Source organism: Sciurus vulgaris (assembly GCF_902686455.1).
Source record: "Sciurus vulgaris genome assembly, chromosome: 12".
NCBI classification, from domain to species: Eukaryota; Metazoa; Chordata; class Mammalia; order Rodentia; family Sciuridae; genus Sciurus; species Sciurus vulgaris.
The window spans coordinates 82,537,606-82,559,733 of record NC_136473.1 but is presented as its reverse complement, the minus strand read 5'-3'; the positions used below and the strand labels follow the sequence as shown (position 1 = coordinate 82,559,733).

At 31.9% G+C, this 22,128-nt stretch overlaps 1 protein-coding gene across 10 annotated transcripts in view; it reads left to right on the top strand.

The window, feature by feature from the left end:
• CAMSAP2 (calmodulin regulated spectrin associated protein family member 2) overlaps positions 1-22,128 on the top strand; it is a 92,521-nt gene that overhangs the window by 53,947 nt on the left and 16,446 nt on the right. For 5 of the 10 annotated variants that reach the window (XM_079106062.1, XM_079106053.1, XM_079106059.1 and 2 more), the window contains 6 exons: positions 3,025-3,108; positions 10,510-10,542; positions 13,650-13,791; positions 14,065-14,204; positions 19,970-20,063; positions 21,977-22,070. In XM_079106062.1, the coding sequence (XP_078962188.1) occupies positions 3,025-3,108; positions 10,510-10,542; positions 13,650-13,791; positions 14,065-14,204; positions 19,970-20,063; positions 21,977-22,070 (587 nt within the window). The remainder of the gene's footprint in view (positions 1-3,024; positions 3,109-10,509; positions 10,543-13,649; positions 13,792-14,064; positions 14,205-19,969; positions 20,064-21,976; positions 22,071-22,128) is intronic. The other 5 variants (XM_079106054.1, XM_079106060.1, XM_079106058.1 and 2 more) reach the window with 1 other exon arrangement.

Here is a 22,128-nt window from a genome sequence, read left to right as displayed (position 1 = left end):
ACTATTACCAGAACAGGAACTCTCCAAGTATCTTTTTCCATGTAGCTTGGATCACGTCATTCCTTTGTTTAAAACTAGTCAGTGGATGGACTGGGGATGTAGCTCAGTGGTCGAGTACTTGCCTAGAAGCATGAGACCCTGGGTTCGATCCCCAGTATGGCAAAAACAAACAAAATAGTCTTTTCTGGCTTTGCTTTGCACTTAAAATAAAAAATGCTTTTGAAAAATTTACCATGACTTATGGAATACCATCTAATCTGGTCCCTGGTGTATCTTCATCCTAGGCTTATGGCCACTGTTCTTTCTCATTTGTCTTACTTCATTCCAACTATATAGCCTTTCTCACATCTAGACCATTTGACATGATGCTTCCTGTTCATGGGCAGCTCATCTCCCAGCTTTTCTGCATAGGTTGGTGCTGCTGCTCTATCACTTCTCAGCTTGGTTGGCATCTCTTTCCTCACAACCCTATCTAAAGTAGGCATCTGTCAACTCCTATTTTCTGTTTTAACACTCTTTCTTACATAGCACTTTTCAGAGTTTCTAGTTACTTTGCTGAGTATTTTAATTTTTTAAAATCATCTTCCTACTTGAATATTCTATATGAGGATAGGATACTATGACCATCTTTTCTTCTTTTTAGTTTGAGGACATAGACTAGCACAGTGTTTAGCGAAGAGATGTGATTTAATAAACATTAAGTGAAAGGTAGTTTAAGCTTACAAAATTAAGGTAGACACTTGAGAACTTTAGAAATCTACACAAAGATCACTTAATTAAGAATGTTCACCATTTTTAAGGAGCTGTCTCAATCCCATTCAGTATTTTGATTAAGTTTAGAACTACTTTATTCAACCTGAACCTCAGTGCATATTATTGCCTTGTTCTTTTCTATCAGCCCTTACTTCATTATTTATTCTCATTATGACTATGCCTTTGCTTCCCAAATTTAGTATATCTTATCTCCTTCTGACCCATTGTCTCAGCATAATCTAGTTGCCTTTTTTTCCTCCTGAATATTGTGTCCACAAGTATAAAATAAATTTGCAGAAAACTGGGAGTATTTAGGGATAAAATAATTATCAGCATAAGTGGCTAAAATGAATTTAAACTTAAAAACAACAACATAATCCCAGAAGATAAGATTACATTAAATCATTAAATCATTCAAAGGGACACACAATTCTGAAGTTTATATTATTTAATCTTACCTCTCTTTGTAAGCCCTTTCTTTGAGTTCACTACATTCTAGTCATGTTGTTCTTCATTCAGTTACTCAGACACACCAAGTGTTTCTCCCACCACAGAGCCTTTGTTTGTGTTTCTTATTCTCTGTATGGAATACTCTTTCTTCTATTCTTGTGTAGCTAGCTTTTCCTCTTTAGATCTCAGTTTTAAGTTATCCTTTGAAGAAGCTTAGTCTGTTCTGGCTTCTATAACAAAATACATTAGACTGGGCAACTTAAAAACTATAGGAATTACTTCTTACAGTTCTGTGAGTTGGGAAGTCCAAGATTAAGATGCCAGCAAATTCAGTGTCTGATGAGGGCTTGCTCTCTGCATCAAAGGTAGTATCTTCTTAGAAAGGGACAGGGTTCTTCCTTCAACTTCTTTTATAAAGGCACTAATTCTTCTTAAGAGGGTGAAGCCTTATGACTTATTCACATCTCGGAAGGCTCCACTTCTTACTATTACCACACTAAGGATTAATTTTAAGTATATGAATTTGGTGGGGGATCTTCAGATCACAGCAGAGGTCTTTTCTGATATAACTATCTTTTCTAAAATAGGTTTCTCTGCTCCCATTATTTTCTGCTTACTTTTTGTTCATTTATAGCATTTCTTACTCCCCCCCTCCTTTTTTTTTTGGAACCTGCCTTCCCTGCCTTATGAGGACAAGGACCAATTTGGCTTTATATTCTGTTTTATCCCTAACCACTTAATACAGTGTCTGGCACATAACCAACATTCAGTAAATGTCTGTTGCATGTGAGAATAAATAAATAAATGAACAGTGATTTAAAATGTTAATTTGTGACTGGTTTGCTTTTTGAATAGAATTGAATAAAAACTTCTAAAAATAATGAAGATAATCTGCAAACTGACAGATGGATTACAACTACTTGTCAGTGAATTATAAAGTCTTTCTTTTTTAACTTAAAAAAAGGAAAGAAAGAAAAAAGAGAAAAAATGATAAACTTATCAGGTTTTACTCCTTTTTCCTCTCCCCTCATCGGAAAATAGTCCAAAATGCCTAAAGATACCTGGGGAGCTAAAAAGCTGCCTTATAATATATAATCAAGACAGAAAGTATTAGTGACTTTGGCACCATGTCATACTATATCTGAACATTTTAGGATTATGGGCTGCTTTAGTAATTTGATACGTGTTAAATCAGGCCTTCTCAGAAAGTTCTTAAATGCAAAAATTTTGTTTTAACTGTGTCTTTATGACTGCTTTGAAACTTACCCATGATCCTGTGATGGACATGTTTATGAAATTATTGCTTAAGAACTTGGTTTCACTGTATGGTTACACAAACCATGTGACTCTACTTCATGTACAACCAGATAAATGAAAGTTGTACCCCATTTGTATATAATGAATCAAAAAATAATAAAAAATAATGATTCACAGTGTTTTCTATTGATAATAAAAACATTTAATTTTAATGATAATTTTTATTTCCTAGTTCTAAAATAGATTATAAACTTTTTGCTTAAAAAATGTTATTTTGTTTCTTAAGCATTAAAATTGGTATTTTCAATTACCTTTTCTTCCCGGTTTCTAGCATATAGTAGGTGCTCAACAAGTATTTGAAAAATTAATGAGTAAATTTCAGAATGTCAAATAAAGCCACCTGTAAGATTTTTTTTTTTTTTTTATGGTTGTGAAAATGAAATTTTCTTCTTTAGATGGTAATCATATTTGACATTAGGGATCTGACCATAGGCATTTTAAGGTACATGTTATTTTATAGTTATATTTGAATATAAATTCAAATTAATGTTTTTATATTTTAAGGTAAATGAACATTTGAAAGATATAATGGAACAAGAACAAAAACTGAAAGAACATCACACAGTTGAAACTCCTGGAGGTCAAAAGGTATATATTTCAATGAAAACAAGTGTTTTTTATGATATTCTGTATTATTCTCTGTGTGTATTGACATATGTACTATTTTAGGAATTATTAATAGCTATGTTATTAAGTATTTTTAGTGCTGTTAAATATACCTTAGGAAGCCATCTCATAAACAGTTAAGTAAACTCATGTAATGAAGTTTAACTGGATATTGTCTGTGAAAAAATTGTTGATGACTAGATCCCAGTTTCTGAGTTTCTTCTGGCAAAAATAAGTCAACAATTTTAAATGTATCAGTCTTTATAATGACTTGCTGTAACGATCCACCTTCAAAACAGTATTCCTGGAATTTCAAGTTATACAATCTGATATTTCTGTAAAGAAACAATTATTAGCAGATTCATTTTTTAATAATCCTCAAACTATTAAAGTTTTCTTTGAAAACTGAATTGTTTTTCATCCACAACATTTTCAAGCATATTATAATGAGTGTGCTTTAAACATGTATAGTACTAGAACTGAGATATAAGAAATTGTAAATATTCAGAGGCCCTGTTTTCTATTTGAATGATTTAAGTCTCATTATTTTACAGTACTTGAGCTTTTCCTATTGGTCATTGGTGCCTGCCTAAAAAGAGAAAGAGGAAACAAAGGAAAGGAAACTGTTTTATCTGTTACCAAATTAAACAGAAAAATTTGGTGGAGAACCACCTACATTTTTAATGTAATATTTTGGGATCACAGTGATTTACCCCATCTAATTTACTGACTAGTTCCTGAAAATGTGCCCTTTGCCTACTTCATGTTAACTTTGTTGAGGTCCTTTCCCCTAAAGGTAGATTAGCATGGAGTTCTCCTTTTTCCCTATCACCCTAGGTTACATGTTTCATTTCCCTGCCTTTGGACAACTTCTATTCCTGTCTCTTCTCACATCCCCCAGTCCTTTCCCATTAGTTTCCCTCCCTTCTTTTTTCCATAAAGTAGGAGTTCAAACCTTTGCCTTGGAGTTTTATAGAATTCTGCCCCTCAATTTTGTTCCTGGATCTTAAGAATAAGGCTAAGGTGGTGTCGTTCTAAATTATGACACTAATGAAATTTTTCCATAGAATTTTTATTTATTATATATAATATTTAACTTCTGTACTATTGTACATACATTACAAACTAATGAGAATTTTATGTGCTGACACAGGTAGGACCCAGTAAACATTATCTCTATGGAAACAAAATGCCATTTGTGTTTCAAACAACCAGATTGAATAACCTTTAAGAAAAACTATGCACTCCAGATACTACTTATATCACATTGCTTTGACTTTTTCATAGCACTTAATCCCATGCAATTGTACACATTAACCGTATGACAAAAAGTTGTTGAATGAGTAAGTAAATGAATGACTGTGTGATTCATTTTTAAATATTTGGATTAGTGCACGTTTTTATGTTAGCACATACATAGCATTTAAACTTCCATATTTCAAGTGAGTTTTACCTTTTTTTCCATTACTAAAATCTTTGTGAAAATAAGTATTAATTTCACATCGTCTTACTGCGTATACAGGTTATTATTATGAAGAAAAATGATGTCACAGAATAAACTAGAGAAAGGAATCTTGCTCTCTTACCTAAGAGTGTAACTTTTTGTAATTTGAGCTACTTGCTAATTCCCATGGAATTAGTGTTCTTTGGAGCATACTTGGAAAGCATTGGTTTCCTATATATTGGTTTCCTTTAGGTATTGGTAACCTATAACTTTGTACTTGATTAAATTGTCTATTTAATGCATGTATAGATATATCAAACATTTACTGTTTAAATGTACCCCATCATTCTCAGAATATATCACTTGGTTTGCATTGGATTTACCTTCATTTATTTTATAAACTATAATTTCAGTTAAAAAATTGTGAATACTTGACCTGCCTACATTAGATCATTTTTGTTTAGAATCCTGTTCCTAAGATTCTGTTCTGTGATTACATATCTATCCTTGTGTGGGCCTCTTTGGTCAGGGCTAATTCACTTTATTGTTTTATAACTATTTTTTATACCTTTTATATAACAATTTTCATATCCTTATGGGAAAAATAATACCCCAATCTGGAATATGTCCCTGTTCAGTTATCAACTCACGTAGTATAGGTAACTAAGGATCTTGGCTTTTTAAACATTTTTTTGTATTCAGAAATGGTACCAGGATTTTAATGTTTGCATAAGAGTATTATAACGATTAAGTTTTCCAATAGCTTTATAGATTGATAGTATTGTGCATTTGAACATAAGACCATACAAAGACTTGAATTGTTATAGACATAACTTTTTAGGAACATTTATTTGGAAATAATTTTAGACTTATTAAAAGTTGCAAGATGAATTTAAAAAAAACTCTAATGAACTCTTTACCCAGATTCATCAATTTGCTTTATTGTTCTCTCTCCACACACGTATGCATACACATACACACATATGTAAATTGTTCTAAAACATTCGAAAAAATCTTGCATATATCATGCCCCTTTTCTCGTTAATAGTTCAATATATATTTCCTATGAATAAGACTGTTTACTTACATAACCACAGTATAGGTAATGTAATGTCAACATAATACTTAAATGTAACTTACTGTTTATATTACCATTTCATCAGTGGTACTTCATAATATTTTTTTCAATTATAAGATCCAACCTGAGATTATTAATTTAGTATTTATTTGTCATATCTGCAGTGTTTTCTAAACTGAAACATTTCCCCAGCTATTCTTTTTCATTTATAGCCTTGATAGTTTTGTAGAATATAGGTCATTTTAATAGAATACTTCTTGATTTGATTTTTCAGGTATTTCCTCATAATTAAATTAAGGATGTGATTTTCAGTCTGAAACACTGTAAATTGTATCATTCTCATAGTAGTATATCCACAAGCATATTATATCCATTTGCCTCTATTAAATAATGTTAATTTTGATTAGTTAAGATATTGTCTGGTTTCTTGACTATATGGTTATTTTTTTCCCTTTTTAATAAATTATTTGAGAGGAGATAATTTGATACTGTAAATATCCTGTTCCTTTTCAGAGTTCCCCCCTCATTCATATTTAATATTTATTGATGATACCCACCTGAATTAGTTTACCATGATGGTTTAAAAATGCCAATATTCTCCCTTATTTCTTCTCTTATCAGTCAATGTTCTGTTATAAGCAAGAATTTATCCTTATCCACTCATTGACCTCTGTATTTTCTGTATGAACTAATGGATTCTTATTTTATTTAATGGGCTGTTCATGTGTTTTTGTTTTATAAATTTATTTGGGGATAATTTTCAGTTCATAGGGAATTTTTCAAAGATGTTGTAGCTTTACCCACTTTTCCCCTAAAGTTAACATCTTATGTAATTGTGGCTCATTTGTCAACACTAAAAAAGTATCATTGGTACATTATATTGACTGCACACCTTACTTTATTTAGATTCCACCAGTTTTCCTACTAATATCCTTTTTGAATATTGGTCAAGTGTTTTATACAGAGTCCCTCAGTTTGGGTTTGTCTGATATTTCTCAAGATTAGATTGGAGTTACAGATTTTTTTCAGAATATTACAATATTAGTCATTGGGAGTACATAATAGTTACATGATTTATCACTGGTGATGTTAATCTTGATTACAACGGCAGTGTTCGTGAACTTTTTCTATTATAAAGTTACCATTTTACTTTTGATATTCTGGTCTTTGGAAGTGGGTCACTAAATTTATTCTAACTTGTGGGGAAAGAAGTTCATTCCCTGAATGGTGAGTGAGATTAGTTTTATCTGCATATTCATTTGGATTTCTTCTGTTAGGAAGATTTATGTTGATGTGTATATTCTCCTCCCTTTATATATATATCAGTATGGACTAATATATATTTGTTTTTTGAGTCATAATACAGTATTGCATTATTTATTTTGTTGCTCACCATTTTCAGTGTTTTGCTTTTAGGAGATCTTTCAGGTTGGGTATGTCCTCTCCTTTTGTTTTTTTGAGCTCTTCATTACTTTTTGGCATTATAGGATGTTCCATCTTGTTTTTCATTGCCTCAGCCCTAGAATCAGCTGTGTATTTTGATGCCCAAATTGTCTCAGATTTGGCCAGTGGGAGCCCCTTTAAAGTGACTTCTATACCCTTTGTCCTTCCTTACTTCCTGGCTTGACAAGATGTTTTAAACACATTTTGTAGTTTCCTCGCCAAATCTCTGGAATCAGACATTTCTTCAAGAAGGCCTGATTCCCTTGGAGAATGGTATTTATAAACTATATCTGGTCACCAAGCTCCTCATTGTTACTGGGATGCCATTACTTCTAGGCTCTGTTTCAGTAGAGAGCTCAGTAATACACTTTTAAAAATATATGATCATGAGTTCATATCTAAATTTCTGATTATCCCAGTTCAATTTTACAGAGTTCTTTTTCTTTCCCTTATTCCATATGTGACTCTCCCTTCCTCAATGAGAATTCAGGCTTCCAACATCAACACACTTTTACTTTTGCTTCATCCAACAATACATATAAAATAGCTTCATACTAATATGAAAAAAAAAAACTTAAAGAAGAGCTTACAATTTGTTTGCATTTTTTTTTCTTTAGATTGATAATATATAGTCGAAATATTGTTTTCTAAAATTGGTTTTCCTTGCCCTAACTTCATTGTGGTTATATTGGTACCTTTGGGTTAATTAGTTTCTGTTTTCATTTCCTTTCAGTGATATTTTTTGACCCCATCCTTATTTGTTTGTTCATTTGTTTATTCATTTGTTTTTGATGCTGGGCTTCAAACCTAGACCCAAGTACATACTAATAATACATGTGCTTTTCCACTGAGCTATACCCCAAACCTAATTTTGTTTTTGATCATGTAGACATTGACATAATTCCGAAAGTCAAAATTATATAGAAGGTATACTCAGAGAAATCTATTCCATCCCTGTCAGCCCTTATAGGCAATCAAGCACATATACCCATGTTTCATTTTTTTTCTTTCTTTCTTACACAAAATATAACATATTTATTCTTTTGCACTTTGTTTTTCAGTAACAGTATACTGAAAATCATTCCATATAGTCCTTAGACATCTCCCTTATTCTTTTTTTGCAGTAGCATAATACTCTACTGTGTATGTGTCATAGTTTCTTCAACTATTTTACTATGTGTGGACATTTAAGTAGCTTCCAGTATCTTGAAATTACAAATAGTGCTATAAGTAATGATTATATGTGTGTGTGTATTCATGTGTATATATCATATCAGTTATGATATATAATCATAACTTCTGGCAGTTATAAAAGTATACACACACACACCCACACACACACACATTTTGTATTCTTGGATATGTATTTTCAGGAAAAATTTCCTAGAAGTTGGGTTGATAGATTGAAGGGTAAATGCATGTATAGTTTCATTTGATACTGTCGAAATTCTCTCCAAAGGAGGTTGTACCAGTTTATATTCCTGTTCACAATTCAACACAACTTTTGGATCTTTAAGACCTATAACTGAAAGATCACATCTGAGTCATGCAGTGACAGGTCACAGCTGTGATTAACTCTGAAAGATCTCAACTTATTAAGGGTTCAATAAAGGTCAGACCAAACCATTCTGGGAGGCTGGAATGGCCAGAGAGCCCTAGAAGTTCAGGAATAATCCCATCTCCCAGAATTGATTGCAAGTACCCCAAGGAAAGCATAGAACTGTTAGGGGAATTTTAATGACAAGTTCTAAAACAACTAACCAAGATTTGGGGTGAGCCAACCCTGTATTTTGAAGACAAAGAAAAAGAAACCCTGAAATTATAATTGCTACACAAAATCTGGGCTTCCCAGGTTAGTCCCTGCCATACATAGAGACTTAATAAAAGTTTTCACCTATTACCTGTGGTTTTTGTTCTCATAATTACTTATAAATCTTAAAACAGGTCTCAGGCTTGCAATTTATCCAGTACTTTCCTGGAAACTAAAACTAAAAGGGAATTGTTGCTGGTCATTTCAGAAAAGCAGTTGCTCTTCAGCAAGGAAATTGTGTTATATATTTGAACTTTTTGAAGCCTGTGCATACAGTAAATATTTTTGGTTTTTTTAGGACATTATTTTATAAGAAATTTGGAGTAAAATTTTTGCACATCTGCTATCAGTAATTTCTTACTATAAATTTCTATGCAGTGTGTTCTTCTAGTCCAAAAACAAGAAAAGATTGGGAATCTTGACACATTTTCAGTGGTTTCCTGCTGTTTGATCTTCTTTTTATACTTTTCAAGGCTATTGTAACTTTCAAAAACTTTCTATTAAATGGGAGATTAACATGTGCAAGATTAACATGCATGCAACAAAATCAATGGGGTCATTCTTCCTGATGCTGTAAGAAAAATCTAATGAAATGTTATCCATTTCTGGGAGCTGGTATTTTTCTGATTCTTGAAATGGTTGAAAATACTCAATTTATATTCCAAATAATCTTGTTTTTACTATTGATTTCTATAGGAAAAACTTTTTACATAAAAATTCAATATGAATTATAACTCAGATCAATTCAACAAATATTTATTCAGGGCTCCCAGAAATTGTTCTAGGAAATACAAAGATAAATAAGCAAATTATTAATTCATATTATTTGAGATTATCTTCATTTTTTAAAAAATATTTTTTTAGATATTAATGGACCTTTACTTTATTCAGTTATTTGTATGTGGTGCTGAGAATCAAACCCAGTGCCTCACACATACTAGGCAAGTGCTCTACCACTGAGCCACAACTCCAGCCCCAATTATCTTACTTTGTAAAGAAGAAAAAATATGTTCTTTAGAACATCCCAGCTAATAAAATTGATAACATTTATATTAGCAAATTCTACAACATTGCTTTTTTCTTTTTTACTTGTACTTATTGGAATAACCTTGTTTTCCCTTTGGAAAGAATATTTCCTGATCAAACTTAATCTACTAATGTCTAAGAACTATGATTGCAAACCTAGCTCTAGAATTGTTTTACTTACCTTATACGATATAGATTTATTTTTCAGTATGATATGTGATTCCCAAACTCAGAAATAAAATTCTTTGTTACCAAAATTGCAGCAAGCATATTCTAAGTATCCAAAAATGAATTTCTGTTTGAGGAGAAGGTGGTGGTGGTCTTTATTATTAGAACCTATATCTTCTTTTTTATAAACTTTTTAGTTTGTTCTAATTTGTTGTATGTGACAGTAGAATGCATTTATACATTTTGATAAGTCTTCTTAATTGAAGTAATTAACATATGAGAAAATGTTCTAAGAACTATTACCTTAGAAATCCACTATCAGAAGCTCTGCTATAATTTGTTAATTGAAAATAATTCTGATGAATTTTCCCTTTACCTTTTGCTTTCCCCTTTTTTCTGCTGCTTCCTCTGAAGTCTCCTTCCAAATGGTTTTGGAAACTGGTTCCAGTAAGTTTGCCTAGCTACTTCAATTTGCTTTCCAGAATTGCATTTGTAGAATGGTATTGTTCATGTCGTGCTGGTATAATAATTTCATGTATTTCTGTTAGTGACTGAATAGAGATTTGGCTTTAAGATATTTGATCATACTATAAAATGGAAGGAAGGTAGATCTAGCCAAAATTTACATTAGAAATTTTTAAAATAATTTAAAGAGTAAGCATCCATTTGTTAATCTTATCAGCCATATTCAGTAACTAAAATCAACACAGAAACAACTAACAGATGTAGAGTCTTATGAATTTTAATAATTTTTTATGAAAATAAATTTGAGTTGCTTGTATAAATTACATTTTTTAAATATCTCTTTGACAGAGTCATTTTCTTTTAAGCCTGAATTGTAGAGGACAATTTTTTGTGTGATGAGAAAGCAAAGGTTCTCATGTCTTCAACAGTATTGGACCTAATCTGAATTGAATTTTGATTTGACTTGAAGAATTGATATTTCAGGATTAAGTCTGAGGGTTATACCACTAAGAATAAAAATATAATTTAGAAATATACCATAATGTTGACATATAGAAAATGTGGAGCTCCTTTAAATGCCAAATTTTGTTTGTAGAAAGAATAGGAAATATTTTCATGCTGTGAATTTTGTAAAGCATAGAGCATGTTCCAAGTATAAAAGGCTCTATAACTTTTTTGAACTATAGGCAAACTGAGAGTTGTACATAACCTCAAGAATTAAAAGTTGGTTTACCTTTTGTTTCTTCAAGAATATAATCCTCATACCACTCATAATTTTCTGATTGTCTAAAGCATAGACATTTATTGCTAACACCATATAAAACTGTGCATGTGTGTAAAACTGTACACACACACACACAAACACATACACCCCTTGTCCAAAAGTGCTACTTGGCAGGAGGAAATAAATCTCACAAGTCAGTTCTTTGTTCTGTGACCCTTGGTTCAGTCCAATTGAGATTATAGGCTGAAAATAATCTAATCCTAGAAAAGATCTGGGAATTTTGGAACAGGGTTCAGCCCATTTTAGAGAATGTCTGAGAGGCAAACTGTTTTGATTCCAGCTGACCAAAGAAAAGAGGGTAAGGATCTGGAACAGTGCTTACTAAAAGTAAGAAAGGTGACTTAAAGCTAGAAGATGCTACTGGTTGAGCCAGGCATGGTGACCCACACCTGTAATCCCAGCAACCCAGGAACCGAGGTAGGAATATTGCCAAGTTTGAGACCAGTCTCAACAACTTAGTGAGACCCTGTCTCAAAGTAAAAAGAACTGGGGAAAAGTAGTAGTAGAGCTCCCCAGGGTTCAATCCCCAGTATCAAAAATAAATAAAATGCTACTGGTTGATTTCTTTTTTCTCTTTCCTCTTTTTTCTCTCCCCGCTCCTCTAACTTTTCTCCTCTCCTCTTTTCATGGTTGATTTTTAAACTATCTCCTAGCAACAAATTGAGGAAGTTTTCTCAGGATTATATAAAAATCAATAATCAGAGAATCTATATAGTTCATGTAAGTAATTATTTTCTGAATATAGGTACTCTAGTTAGGAATATACAATTGACTATAGATGTCTAGCTTTCACTGATCAGTAAGAATAAACTCAGAAATCTTCAAGAGGATAAACATGTTCCATGAATCTTGTCCTTGAGTAGCCAGTGAGAAAGAAGCAGAAATAAATCTCTTTCTTCATTAATGCATGTTTTTCTGAGGTATGTCATTTAAAACAAATTTAATTTTACCACCAAATAGTAAATGTTCTTTTTGATAAATTTTTTCTATTTTATTCTTATAAAAATATTTTTTCTCATAATTACATTTTATTTATAAAATGAAGAGATGAACGTTTAGATTCAAGTAAAAGAAAATTAGTCTTGATTACTTCTTTTAAAAGTTACTATTTAAACATCCATATAAATTTTGTTAATAAAATACTTTAATATTCACCATCACTAAATCTTGAACATTGTATTTCTTAGCTTTAGGAGAGCTAGTGGCTAAACAGCTAACCTTTATTGATTGCTTCTGTGTACCCAGCAGTGTGCACAGCATTTTATTTCTATCATCTTATTTAATCCTCCAGTGGTTCTGTGAAGTAGGTCCTGTTATTATCCCCATTTTTACAGATGGGGAAAATGAGAAATGAAAGTTTTAAGTAACTTGTCCAAGATCACAAAGCTAATAAGTGGCAGAACCAGGATCTGAACCCAGGTAATCTGACTCAATCACTTGTTCTCTTAACCACTTGTACAGCATGTTTTCTCTTTAGAGAGCTCTCCTAAAAGCTAGTATCCAACCACACCAAACAGTCTTAAGAAAATAAAGTCTTCTATTTTTCTGAGGGAGAGCAGGAACTCCTACTTGTACTTGATCTATATATTGGTTAATGCAACTTGGATTGGGGAATTTTTTTGTTTCAAAATTGTTAGCACTTTATTTGTATTATCTCTACATTCAAATGATCATCAGGAAGAATATCTTGGTGCTTTGATAACTGTTCTTCAAAGTGATGTTTCTTATCTCTTATTTCTCTTAAGAATAATATATGCTTCTACCTGCCCCCTTTTGATAACTCTTGTAACTCTGTGCTCAAATGACAGTTTAGCTCTTTCCATTATAAAAACTTTCAAGAGCTGGAGATGTAGCTCAGTGGCAGTGTTTGCCTAGCATACTTGAATCCCTGAGCTCAGTCCCTAGCACCACAAAAACAAAAGAACTTCTGGCCTTTCTGTGTAAAAACTTTCAGTCTAAAGTAAGTCTAATATTAAAGTAAATGAACATTTTGATCTACAAATGAGCAGAATTGGTGATTTGGATATAAAGTATTCAAATCTGTTTTGTGATGCCTTTAAATGTCATTTCATGTGAATTAATAATATGTTATATTAACTTTGAAATTATAGTGTTGTTGCTATGTATTTAACTTTGGCAGTATCTAGTATTTAGAAAAGAAGGATATTGGTGAATAGTTCTCACTTCTCTTGGTTTATATATTATTATTGATATCTTAGAATCTTCAATTGTGATTTTTTTCCTGTATGTTGCTTAGTACTTGTTTATTTTTTCTCCCTCTTTTTTTTATATGTATATATTGTAGGCTCGTTATAGGAAAGAGCAAACATTGCTTAAGCAACTGCCTTGCATTCCATTGGTAGAAAATTTGCTGAAGGATGGTACAGATGGCTGTGCGTTAGCTGCCCTTATTCATTTTTACTGTCCTGGTGTTGTCAGATTAGAGGGTAAGTGTTCCAGTGAAATATTTTTATGTAAATAGTAACAAATATATAAGATGATATTTAATAAGTAACGAAGTTTTTTAAAAAAAAAAAAAGTATGTATAGCTCCGAGGAAAAGAGTTGAGAATTTTTTGTGTAATGATCACTTTATTTATAAATGTTATGTAAAAGAGATTCCATGTAGTTGTGTAATTGAACTGTTACTGATATGAAATGAGAATGAAATGTTTATCAAATTAACCCAAAGTCATTACCTGGCTTTTTTCCTATTTGAAGATATTTGTTTGAAAGAAACTATGTCTTTGGCGGATAGTCTGTACAACCTACAGCTGATTCAAGAATTTTGCCAAGAATACTTGAACCAGTGTTGCCATTTCACCCTGGAAGATATGCTGTATGCTGCTTCATCCATAAAAGTAAGTTAAACTATCCTTTGTTCCCTTTGCTTTTTTAAAGTTTGTTTAAGAGGAACATACAAGATAAATAAATGGCCTTGTTACTTTAAGCCTATCGTTTAACTTTATCAGCCAAGAGCTTTTGAAAAAACAGGTTTGATTTTTCTTCTTATATTTTTAAATATATTAATAGCTACCGGTTTCTTTTACAATGCAAAGCCAGACAAAGTCAAGTATAAAATTGATCTGTAGCTTTAATGTTAACAGAATGGAACATGAGCCATTAAATATTTCTAGATCATAGATAGATGGTAATAAAAAATGAGATTCTTCCTTTAAAAATAATGATGCATATTTTTTTCTTTAAGAAATAAAAAACAATAATCAATTGAAAAGGTTATATACTATTATTATTACTATGCATAAGTATGTAATATATAGTTATATAAAATGATATGATGTCTCTGCATATTTCTATATATGTCATGATGAGCATGGAATTGAAATTTAGTTTAAAACCACCAGGTCATATGTAATAGTTCTTTAGTTACCAAATTATTTGAAATTTCTCACCTTTATTGTCCTTTGATTAGTGTTTGCTTTCAAATTTTATTAAAAGAATAATAAAATTTCATTCAAATTAGTGCCATTTCATTAATTGTAAGTCAAATATATTTTATTCACATTGATATTAAATGTTAAAGATAATCACGATTAGAGTTTTGAAAACTGCATTTTGTTCCTAATTTTGAAAATTGGGTTTGTTATAAGTACTATATTTTTAATACTTTCAAGATTGTTTCTTCTTCTTCAGAGATTATTTTAATGGTGTATTTTATGTGATTCATTAAAGTGAATTCAGAAACTATAAATGTTGTATAATTCATACAGGTGGTTTTATAAAACCTTGAGTTTTAATATTGTGATATACTTATGTATATAAAAACCTTATAGGCTTTTTCAATTCCTAAAGAAAAAAAATGTTTAAAATAGTAATTTATTTGAAGTTTAGAGTCGTTTATATTACATACATGATGAGAGTTGCATGCGTGTCATAAGCACAGGTAGCCCCCATGGATATAATTTACATTCTGGTAAATGATTCAAAAGCAAATTATGAAAATGAATGGGGCCATCTATTACTTTTGGAGAATTTTAGAATTTGTTCGTGTCTACTCTGGATTACCACAAAGTATAACATGAGTGCACTTAGAACAAGAGCCCGAATTAAGACATTGTCTGAGCCAGGCATGGGAGCGCATGCCTGTAGTCCCAGCAGCTCAGGAGGTTAAAACAGGACGATTCCAAGTTCAAAGCCTAAGCTTGGCAACTTTGCAAGACCTTAATGGACTTAGCAAGACCCTGTATCAAAATAAAAAACAAAACAGGCTTCACACATTAAGAAAATGAAAAGAGAAGCCAGGTGTCATGATGCCCTGCTGTAATCCCAGCTACTCTTGAGGCTGAGGAAGGAGGATTGCAAGTTCAAGGCCAACTTTGGTAACTTAGTGAGTTCTGTCTTTTAAAGAGAAATAGAGCTAAGGATTGAGCTCAGTGGTAGAGTGCCTCTGGGTTCAATCCCTAGTACCACACCCCACCACATGAACATTGTCACAAAAATGTAATATGGCAAAAATTGAATATAATTATACCTTTTAGAATATTTCAGGGCCCACACTAATATCAGGACTCTCAGTAAATATTTAGTGAGAACCTAGTATGTCTGGCACTGTACTGAGGCTGGAGTATTCATTCATTCACTTAACAAATATTTATGGAGTCTTCAGTTTTCAGGATAAAGCAGTAAACAAAACAGTTCTGCCTCTCCACCATCCCAAATACACTTGGCCCTCATGGTGTGTCTACAGTCCTGAGAGACTTCTATTGACTTAGCAGAAGAGACATGCTGGTAAACAAGTAGGGACAATTGTATGCTGAAAGATATAAAGGAACCTAGAATAGTGGGAGCAGAGAGAAGGAGGTGATCACTCAGCATTCACCAGGATTGTAGAACATGTCAAGAAGGAAGAGATCCTTCAGATCCCATGACAAAACCCAGAATGGGAAAGAAAGGGGAGGAAATATTGTCTGGAAATGAACCTTTTAAAGATGAATTCAATTTATTAACCATTGCATTTGCCCCTTATTTTAGAATATGCACTGCCTAGTGGTGGGTGTTAGGACACTCCTTGCTGCTGCCCCTTCAAAAAGTATTTATCTAGCACCTAGTAGTGTGATTAGTAGGTGGTTAGGGTAAACTGGAGTGGTCACTTTTGAGGCAGTTTGACATTATTGAACCAAATTTAACGTGTTCAGAAAATGCAAGTCCCTGTGTTTGATCCTAAGCACAGCAAAACAAAAACAAAAACCCGAAAACCAGACGGCTATATAAGGATTGTTCATGGTGGTTAAAAGTTGGAAATGATCTGTCTTGCTAGGGACATAATTTAAATGTTTCGTAATATAACTGAACTATTTAAAGGAAAGAAGTAGAGATATTTTTACTGAGAAAGGTATCCAAGACATTATTTAGTGAAGAAAGCAGTTAACAAACAATGTACAGTATGATGTAATTTATATATTTATTTTATTTATTTATTTAAAAAAATTTTTTTTAGCGGTGGTGCTGGGGATTGAACCCAGGACCAGTAAACCATATCCCCAGCCCCAAAATTATTTTTCTATTTATATGCAAATATGTACATATATAATCTACCCTCTGGATCTGTGGGTTTCTCTTTTGTGAATTCCTCCAACCACAGATTGAAAATATTCAAAACAAATTGTGTTTATACAGAACGTACATAGATTTTTCTTGTTATTATTCCCTAAACAATTCAGTATAATAACATTTTACACAGCATTTAAACTGTATTAGGTATCATTAGTAATCCCACTGATGATTTAGAGTAGTGTGTAGGTTATAGGCAAATGATACACTATTTTACATAAGGGACTTGATTGTCTACAGACTTTTAATCATGGGGGTTCTGGCGCCACATCCTCTCCCTTTCCTACCCTTGTGGATAGTGAGGGAGAGGTACATAGATTCATAGAAAAAAGGTCTATAAAAGGCTACACACAAAATATTAGTGATTTCTTCTGAGTGTGGTATTAGGATATCAGGGATGGTTAAGGCATAATTTACCTTTTATTCTATATGATCTAAATTTTGTATTGTTTACATAATTTAATATATAACTATATCTGACATTCTAATAAATAAAAGAAGAAAAGAAGTTTTTAAATGAAATTAATGTAGTATCATTGATGAAATATAGTGACAGGTTTATTGTCATTTAATCATGATAAATTTAGAATGAAATAATCTTCATGAACTTTAGTTATTGGGATCATTATTTCATACTACACTGACATCTTGTGGACAAACAGCACAATTTATGTTATGATGACAGTTGTCTTACCTAAGTCCTTAAAATGTTAATTCATTCCCGTCAACAGATAATTATTGAGCACTTAAACAGTGTTTTTCCAAAAGATAAAGGCAGCTTTCAGTTAACTGTATAAGTAGAGTGGAACACAACACCAAAACTTACAAAATATTTTATACTTTGGCTTTAGAAAGTACTCTGTAAAGATCAGTATAAAGAAAAAAAAACATAAATCACAGTAATGTTACTACCTAGAGATACCTCAATGTTTGGATCTTGTGCTGACTGGTCTTTTGGTATGCATATATTCATTCATTTATATATCTGTTCAATAGATATTTATTGAGCATCTATTATGTTGTAGGCACTGTTTTAAACAATGAACATGTAATGATGAGCACAGACTTTGTCTGGCAAGACCTTGTATGTAGTCTGGTAGATAAGATGAAAAACCCTGAAGAATGTGGTACTAGATAAATCTGGAGAAATGAAAAAGGACCCAATTGAGTAGCCTTTTGTAGGCCATACCAAGTTTCTCTTTTATCTCAAAAGCAATGGAAGCAGGTGGGTAGGGGGTTGCATTTTGAAAAACATGTTCTTAATAAGGAACAAAAAACTTTGTGTTACAAAGAAGAATCAGAGTCATTATGATGAAGATGGAGAGAAGTTGAATCAAAGTTGTTATGATGAACATGGAGAGAATTGGGTAGATTCCAGAATTAAGCAGGTTTTGTTGATGAGTTTGTTATGGGGAGGGAGAGAGAAGGAGGTGTTAAGAATAACATTTGAGGGCTGGGGAGAAAGCTCAGTTGGTAGAGTGCTTGCCTTGCAAGCACAAGGCCCTGGGTTCAATCCCCAGCACCGCTAAAAAAAAAAAAAAAAAAAAAAAAGAATAACATTTGAATATCCTGGGAATTTATGGAGAAAATAAACACTGAGAACCAAATTCTTTTCATCAGTGTGCCTTATCCTCCATAATGCTCCAGACTGTCATATTCAGCCACCTATATATGTAGGTTCACTTCAGTGTCTGATGAATATCTTAAAGATAATTCATGATTCCTTGCATTACCTGTTTTTCCCAGTCTTCTCCATTTTTGTTAAATGGTAGTATCAGTTTCTTAAGACAAACCCTTGATTTGTTCCTTTCTTTCACTTCCTACATACATTCTGGATAGATAAAAGATAAATATTTGAGATAAAGCATTTGAAAGTCACCAATATAAATATGAGGAACAAAACCAAGAGAGCCCATGAAGTCTAAGGGAGAGTATGTAGAACCTTACAGATTATCATAAGTAGCAGATAAGAGGACGAAGGCAAGACATTGAAGAACACCTGTATTTCCAGTGATATTCATATATAATATGAAAGATCTCATTCATCAAACTTTAATAAATATAATAATAATTATTTCATTAGGTGCCAAATATCCCAAATTTTAAAGATATATTATTTAAATAACTATGAAAATAGATTTTATATAGTGCTCTTTTAAAAAGCTTTTTCTTCAATTCATCCACTCCCTTGGTGCTAGGGATTTGAACCCTTGTCTTTCCGCTTCCAAAGCCAGCGCCGTACCGGATGGGCTATATCATCAGCACATAAAAAGCTTTTTCAAATATCCAAAAATAATTATGTTTATAGCTTTTATGTTATGTGTATTTAAAAATAAACTTGTAGTAGAGATGTGTTTTTAAGTACCCTTTTAATTTTAAGCCACTTGAAAATAATTTGTTTTTAAATATAAATAATAAAATATTGTTGACTTATCCTTATTAATAACTTTTTAAAATTAAGTGGATGCATTAAATTGTATAAATAATGTTTTTTATACATTTCAAAATTATTAAGGCCTACCCTTAACAATCTAAGAGCTTTGATGTTATATAGCACCTAGTACGATTGAATTTAACATTGTCAAGTGTGTAAAAAAAACTATATTTTTAACTATATGCCTAATTACATTTCAGAGAAATTTCCAGGATTCTGAGTAGATTTTAATATATATATATATTTAATTATAACTGCTCTTCAGAATATCAAAAGATGAGTAGCTATTTAGTTGTTTGTATTTACTTTGGAAGAAAAATCCCTTACATTAATTAGAGTTCTACACAGCTAGAGATGTTAATACCTTCTGGATAAATTGGACTACCATTCTGGAACCATAAATAATCATCAAAGAGGTTTTGGATATTCATGATGTTTACCCATAAATGCTAATATTTCATTACAGGCTTAATAGCTTACAGTAGACCTTCTTCAGTAATGAATGAGTGAAAGTTAAGCCTACATTTAATAGAACAGATTATAATTCTATTTATCATTAATTTGTGATCAAGTTTTACCTAATTTAGGGTTTTTTTTAATTTTCTTAACTTCCTTATATAGAGTAATTATTTGGTGTTCATGGCAGAACTCTTCTGGTGGTTTGAAGTTGTGAAGCCATCGTTTGTACAGCCTCGTGTTGTTCGTCCCCAAGGAGGTAATCAATCTTAATATTTTTGCTGCTTTATTTTTAGTGTGGAAAATGTGGAAAGTTTTCATATCTTCACCTAGTTATTCTTTCAGAGGGAAGTTTGTTATTGTTTTAGATTTCAGCTACTAATCTTGGCAGATTCTGAGTATCCTAGTATTTAAAGCCACTAAATCCTCTTTGAGAGACAGATGATTAAGATGGTTAGGAGAGGAGAAAAGAAAATGGAGAAAATGACTCTGAATTTGAATTTTTATGTTATGAAACATTTAGCTTTATTGTGTGCCTTCTACTTCTCTTCACAGCTTTTACTCCTATCCCTTACATTTTATTTCCTATTATAATCTTAGTTTTTGACATTATGCTTTCCAGAATCTGCTCACATTATAGGTTGGCTTTAACAAACATACAACTTTAATTTTCCATTAAACTTTTAATAAAACAGCTTGTGGCCAGATGTGGTGGCTCATGCCTGTAATCCCAGCAACTTGGAGGCTGAGGTAAGAGGACGGCAAGTTCAAAGCCAGCCTCAGCAACTTAGTAAGGCCCTGACTCAAAATTAAAAATAAAAAGACAGCTCAGTGGTTAAGTGCCACTGGGTTCAATCCCCATTGCCAAAAAAGGCTTGTATATATTTTTTAAATTTGGTATGCTTTATGATTATTACACTATTGTGATTTATCAATTGTACATAATAAGAATAAAATTAATCAGAAATAAGGAGGTTACTGTAAAGATCCCTAGAAATAAAGAACAAAAATTCCTTGTGAATTTTCTCTAAAGCAGAATTTTGCATAGCAAAACAAATTTTCAGTTGATTTTCATTTTAAATCCAGGGGGTTATTTCTACAAGGAAAAAAATGACCCTACATTATAGGTTTAGCCTACTAATGAACTTTCTTCCATCTTAAATTATGGAACTAGTTCTTTCTGTTACCTTTGGCTGCACTGCCCAACACAAAATAAAATTGTTGTGCCTCCTAACTAGTTAGCAGCTTTGGCTCCAAATTTTATTTTTCGAATCCTTTTACCTTCCAAAGGTAAAAGAAGAGAAGGAGAAGGAAGTAGGAAAAAATATTGGCCAAGGGAGAGACACATCATTCCAGTGGATCTAGTGAGCTTATCTCACGCAGCCCACTGCAGCAAAGTTTGTGAAATACACAATAATGAGTATTTCATCTGTTTTAGTGTCTCTGAGTTGTTTAAAGCAGACTCTAAATATTGAGCCATTAGATTACAAAGAATGCCTTTACAGAAGCTGAGATTCTTCCCAAAGGCTATTAGATAAGATTACATATTTTTAGTAATTATCATAACCAGTATTTGCACAGTGTTTTACAATTAACATAAGGTTTTCATCTACATTGCTTTCTGTGATTTCATCTGGGAAGCCCTCTACTCAAAATACTAATGGCTGTTTCGTTAAATGTGTCAGAGTCAGAAAAAGTAAATTGGTTTCCTTCAGAGTTATTTATAAAAATGTAAAGTACTTTAGGGGGTCTAATTATTCTCCGGTGAAATTCTGTCTTCGATTATTAAAATGTCAGCTACTTTATAAAAAATAAAGATGTCCATATATTTATGAAAATTCTATGAAAGCTTTCACAAAATTAAGTAAAATTTTTTCATTTTAAATATCTGTATTCTCTGATAGACCTTTCCCCACTAATTAGCCTTAATCAAGTAAAATTTTAAGCATAAGTGTATTTCAGTAAGAGTTTAAAGAGAATTTGACTGTTTGAAAATTATTTAAGAAAAAAACTTACATAAAAGGAAGAGGTTAAGAAGAAAGCAAATGCTATAGTTTTTCTATAAGGGAAAATAGAGAATAAATTTTAAACATTTATTATGATCCAGAATTTCTGGAATAATGGTAGAAACATGCTAAACATGTAATTTTGAGGTTTTATCTTTTTTTCTAGCTGAACCTGTGAAAGATATGCCATCAATTCCTGTCTTAAATGCTGCCAAAAGAAATGTCTTGGATAGTTCATGTAGTTCTGACTTCACTTCAAGGTAGATTCCACAATGACTACGTTTTTTACTATTTCCATTCTGTTTTACTAATGAAATC